Raw genomic sequence first — 5894 nt, forward strand, 5'->3', positions numbered from 1 at the left:
TAATTTATTAAAAATTAAATTTCAAATGTTATATCTTTTAAATTCTAAATATTTTATTTTTAAAATAAAATTATCATTTAAACATTATCTATTACTATCTTTCATTTTATTTTATATTTCAAATTTCAAATAATTAAATTTCAAATATCTCTTCTCTGTCGTAGATTGCCGATTTCAGATACCCAAAAGAAGCCACTTTAACCCCAGCTACTCTGTGGCTTTTGGACTTGAAGGAATTGCTGCTTTCTCCCTCAAGTCTTCGAGTTTTACATCAATTTGCAAATTGGGCCTGTAGAGAGGAAGGCTGGAAGGAAAACTGAACTTAATTACAAGGGAAATTTACAGAGGAAGGAATATAGTGATTTATTTATGCTTTGAAGAAAAAAAAATATAAAGATAAAGTTATTATATTATTATATTAAAAATAACTATTTATAAAAAAGGCATAATGAAAAAAAAATTAATGGTATATTTCCTTTCCGCCTAATTTGAATAGAAAACAAAATGATTCAAATGATTTTTCACAAAATTTTTTATAATTTTATTTTCTTTCTTATAAAATATGGAAATCAGACTTTTTATTTTTCATTTTCTTTTATTTCTATCAATAAAATAAGAGAATTGTCTATTTTCTCTTTTCATGCTGTTTCCTCTCTTTTTTCTGCCTTATAAAATATGTCGTTATGATTTGTGTTAAATTAACGTTTCGAGTCTTTGTATTTTAAAAAATAAATTATTTTTTTTTATTTTTTTATATAATTGACTTCAATCGAGATTTAAATTTGAAAATTTTATAATTTTAGAGATGACTCTAATTCTATTGACCATAACTTATAAATATTTAAATTTCATGTTTTTTCATTATTTTTGTCGATATAATCAATAATTAATAAATTAAAAGGTGAGCGGTAAATAAAAATATTCATAATGATAAAATTTAAGCGTAAGATGGTAATTATCGTAAGATATTAATGTATTTTTAAGTTAAGGAAATCAATGGAAAGTTGAAACTATATAATAAAATTAAAACTAAAAAAAAATCTATTGAATAATTGAACCGTCAGGTCGACTGAGTCATATTGAATCGCTTTTTTATCTGGTTCAATAATAAACTTAGACTAATTTAAAGGCTGATTCATTGGTTCACCAGTTCAATCGGCGGGTTTGAACCAAATTTAACAACTATGCATTTATATCTAAATTAAGAGATTTGCAAATAAGAAAAATGCTTCATTTGTGGTCTAATTTAAGAATTTTAACTCTTAAATAATAAGGTGAGAAGTCAATTCATTTTATTTTTATAAGTTATGTTATCCCTTGTTATTTTTGTTATTAATTTGGCTTCGATTGTGATTTGAATTTGAGATTTTATATTTTTAAAGACAATTGCAATACTATTGAATTAAAGTTGGTTAATTGCTAACCCTTGGTTTAGTGCTTTATAATTTTTATATTAGAAATGGTGGTTTCAGAGAAATAAGGAGAATGGTAAGGAGTTGGTTGCTCACTCTTTCAACTCCCTGGACACATATACAAAAGGAAAGAGTCAAATGTATTGAAATGAAAAAACAAAGCATATAGTCTCTAACCATGTTGCATAAACAAAGGTTCTCCAAGAAATCTCAGATGTGAAGATAATGCTCCCAAGCCACACACAAGTCCTAAGCACAGAAAATGGGTGATGACATAGGAGGAAAAAGGAAGGGATGTTAATCTTGTTATAATCTCTCTCTCTTCTCTCTCTTTACTTTCTTGATGCTTCTAAGTCCCTTTCTCTAGCTTAATTTGCATTCTTGTTCGGGTATCAACTTGCAATTGTAAATTAAGCAGAAGGCTATTCTTGGGAAATGGATGCTGCACAATTTGCCAAACGTGCAATTTGCCAGAATGATATCTTTAACTTTAACCCAATAATAACAACAGGAATGCAGGCAGCTCGTATGCTTGTAATCTCCCGCATTTTTCATCTTATCTTGACACCTTCAGGACAACCAGGACCTGTTGAAAATATTATTGTATGCATTTCCAGTCTTTCTTTGATACAAGAGCAGATTTTGAAGGTTTTTGCAGTACTTCATATGTTGTTATTTTTTGCTGTTTTGTTTTTCAGGCTGGACTAGTGCTAGGTCCTTCATTGTTGTGCAAAATGAAAAAACTTCAGGAATTCTTTATCCAGTCTTCTTCTATAGAATACTATCAACTTCTGACATTCAATTTTCGAGTCATTTTTATGTTCTTGATTGGTTTGGACACAGATGTTCCTTATATGAGGCGAAATCTGCGTTTGGCAAGCACTCTTGCATTTGAAGGTATAATTGCATGCACCCTTTTTGGAGCAGCTTCTGCAATCGCTATCCTCCGTTTATTGAAGTAAATGGACATTGGTAATTGTTTTTCCATTGATTCTAGCAAATTCAATTGACAAAACTGGATGTTCCCTGCTAACTAACCAGTTATCATCATCCTATACATAAGGTGATCACCAAATGACTAAATAATTTCAAATCAGATGATGGTCAATCACTGTATATAACTAATTACTAACTATAGTAGACAATTGGAAATAATATCCCAATCATCCGGTGATAGTGATAGCTCGAACTCACAAGAATTCTCATTCAGATATTTGGATACGATGTCCTCTGTGGGTTGTATCTGGATGTCCTCTGAGGGATGTATCTGGATGTCCTCTGGGGGATATATCTGAACAGGTTCAGGCATTGGTGGTGTCATACCAGTAGCATAAGTTCGATAAGATCCATAGTTGGCAGCTGCAAACATTGCTCGTTGAAAATTGGCAGCTTCTAACATTGCTTGGTGATGATCATAATTGTTGATTGGAACATAAGGAGGATTTTCATAAAATGCACTTGGATTCTCTTGGATTGGGATTGAAACAATTTGCTTATTGTCATTAAGGACGTTTGTGTAGGCTGGAGGATCGCTATTTTTGTCAACATCCCTAACAACATCAGCAGTTTGATCATCTAACTCTGCAGATTGTTCCTCATTTGAAAGTCGACTTCTCAAATTGTCTTTCGCATCCCTCTTATATATCCTGCATAAAACCCAATTATCCAACTGCCACAGAAAAAGAAAAGAGAATTAATCAAACAAAAGAAAAATTAATGAACAACAAACAAGAAATTTAAATATTTATTTAATTACCCTCATATCATCGGTACTTGTTTTGATTCTTGGAGGGGCATCACTGACCCTATATTCATGCATAATCCAGTTAGTCTTTGTACCATTTGGAGGCTTTCCCATGTAGAAAACAAGTGCCTTCCTATATCCAACCACAGCACCCTTATATTTAACAGCTTTATCGGCTCCAGTTGCCTTCCAGTATCCACCACCGGCATCTCGTTTTGGTCTACTTCCATTTGGATATTTCTTGTCCCTTGGTGTAAAAAAGTACCATTCTTTCTCCCCACATTGCCAATACTCCTCTGTTCATCAAAACAAGGAATAGGTAAATCCATCGACAAAACATAGATTTAATCATAACATTGCAAAACAAAATCATAGTGGAAAAGAAGAAAAAAAATTATAACATTGCAAAAACAAAATCATCGCGTAAATATATGTATAAGCATGGAAATAGGTTGTGTTAAAGATCAAAGAACCTGCAAGCTTCTCGGGATTGTACTCATAAAGTTTAACCTCCATGATCTTGTTTGGAGGCAAGGGTTGATTGGCTATCTTGTTTTTCAAGTAATGAACGACAAGCTCTCCGTCCAAAGGGCGAAACCTATACCCGGGTGGAAAAGAATTAAAATAATCAATATCAATGAAGTTCTTTCTGTTGTTGTCATTGATGGGGTCTGTTCGAGGTTGACGAGTAGCGGTAACAGAAGCATTGGACTGCTGCTGTGTCACCTCCATAATTGGACTCTTGCGAGGAATTTTTTCCCGAGAAGGCTGATGCAAGCTAACGTAAAAGTATTGAAATTCTCTCTCCCTCAACTTTCTCTCATTTATATACTTCTAATAAAAATTAAAATAACCCTAAAAGATAGATTTTCAAGACTTAGTATTTATCTATTCTTATTAGAAACCCAGTTTGAAACTAGATAAGTGTGGGGCAGACACAAGTTTTATTAATATCTGATAAACCAATCAAACTTCTAAGATTATTTAAAATATTATCTATATACTATCTTTCATTTTATTTTATATTTTAAATTTTAATAATTATATATTTTAAGATAAAATTATTTAGTTAAGTATTATTTAATAGTATTAATTATAACCAGAAAAAAATAATTAAAATGAAATTTAAGATTATTATATTTATAAATTATATCATCACACCTTATGATATGGATATGGATATTTATGAATTATATATGTCAAAAATTTTAAATATATATATATAATTTATTAAAAATTAAATTTCAAATGTTATATCTTTTAAATTCTAAATATTTTTTTTCAAATAAAATTATCATTTAAACATTATCTATTACTATCTTTCATTTTATTTTATATTTCAAATTTCAAACATTACATCTTTTAAATTCTAAATATTTTATTTTTTAAATAAAATTATCATTTAAACATTATCTATTACTATCTTTCCTTTTATTTTATATTTCAAATAATTATATATTATGATAATTTAGCATTACAGAAAATAAAAGACTATTGATAAAAATCAATTTATTTTAATTTTTTATTTTAAAATTAATTTTAAATTATTTTAAAAAATTAAATTTATAGTTTATATAAATTTACATTTTTAATCTAACTTTGACTAAACTTCTACCCAATTAATTTTTTTTATTGTAATTTAAAATAAAATTTTATATAATAATAATAATAATATAGGTATGAATTTTTTTTTTATTTATCTAATAAACTAATCTTAGAAATTAATTAATTTAGTCGGTATATATAAATGTTAAATAAATAGCAAAATATTTAGAAGAAACAAGAAACCATTGAATACAAAGCAAAATCATCCAATAGACTTGGATAGGAGTGAAACCCTATAATACGAGTGATTTGTGATAAGATTATCAAGATAGCATCTCATTTTGTTGTTGCAATCCTCATCTCATGTAACTAATGGGCTAATGTTTATCAGAGCCTTGCAACTCTTTACAATGGCCACTTCTCAAAGTTTAATCCACGCCAACTAAAACTCACTAGAGAGCTACAAAATACAAAATGGAGCATCCTTGTTTGCGCTAACAACATAGCAATAGCAGTACTAAAATTCCAGAATACCAATCAAGTCTCAAGACAGCAAAAGAAAGCAGCAGGAAGCAAGCAGAGATCAAAACTCTGATTCATGTGGGCAATTTCTAAGAATTGATTGAATCCCCAAGATTACAAAGCCAGCCATAAGACCCCACTTTAACATCAAAGTTTAAATCTCAGCAGAATAAAAGAGCAAAGTGTGGAAATCAACAGTGTTCACCCAACCTTGTATATATGTCTCTGAGTTTTACTCTTCACTTGCAGTTTAATGCATTCAGCTTCCATTAAACAGGCATTATTTCTTTGGAGCCACAAGGAACATGACATTGCAAAAAAGGACCGCTAAAAATCTTCTTGCATTTTCCACTAACTAGAGCCATCCATTAAAGAAATATTGATGCAAAATCCTTCGGGAAGCGAAAAACAATACCCCACCATTGAAGGAAAAGTTTCAGATGATCCTGCTAAATTGAAAGAGAAACTGTTGGGTGGATTGAAACGGATCACTACAAGTTGATTGAAACCATAAGCAGAAAAGGAGAAGGTTATAATAAAGGAGAGGAATCAACGGCTGGAGTGTAGCAAAAGATCATTAATCCATAAAGTATCTTGCTACGGGTTCATCTGAATGAGAAAAAAGACATACCCAACTGCTTTCCCATGTTGACAGCTTGCCAAGCTTCATC

General features: G+C 30.1%; 1 protein-coding gene across 1 annotated transcript; it reads right to left on the minus strand.

The window, feature by feature from the left end:
• Window positions 1–2544: 2544 nt before the first annotated feature.
• Window positions 2545–3888, minus strand: LOC131182416 (NAC transcription factor 32-like). The gene is made up of 3 exons (XM_058151967.1): window positions 3630–3888; window positions 3169–3452; window positions 2545–3081 (listed from the first exon to the last, which is right to left on the minus strand). Exons 1-3 carry the CDS (start codon window positions 3886–3888, stop codon window positions 2545–2547), a joined length of 1080 nt encoding a protein of 359 aa, XP_058007950.1.
• Between the last annotated feature and the right edge of the window lie 2006 nt (window positions 3889–5894).

Source organism: Hevea brasiliensis, chromosome 8, assembly GCF_030052815.1.
Source record: "Hevea brasiliensis isolate MT/VB/25A 57/8 chromosome 8, ASM3005281v1, whole genome shotgun sequence".
NCBI lineage: Eukaryota > Viridiplantae > Streptophyta > Magnoliopsida > Malpighiales > Euphorbiaceae > Hevea > Hevea brasiliensis.

What these genes read in the sequence shown, in the direction of transcription:
- LOC131182416 (XM_058151967.1), bottom strand. Translation starts at nt 3,888, where the DNA reads ATGGAGGTGACACAGCAGCAGTCCAATGCTTCTGTTACCGCTACTCGT. An exon ending in CAATCCCGAGAAGCTTGCAG is followed by an intron (nt 3,453 to 3,629) that starts GTTCTTTGATCT and finishes TTTGATGAACAG; the next exon opens with AGGAGTATTGGCAATGTGGG. An exon ending in CAAGTACCGATGATATGAGG is followed by an intron (nt 3,082 to 3,168) that starts GTAATTAAATAA and finishes TTTCTGTGGCAG; the next exon opens with TTGGATAATTGGGTTTTATG.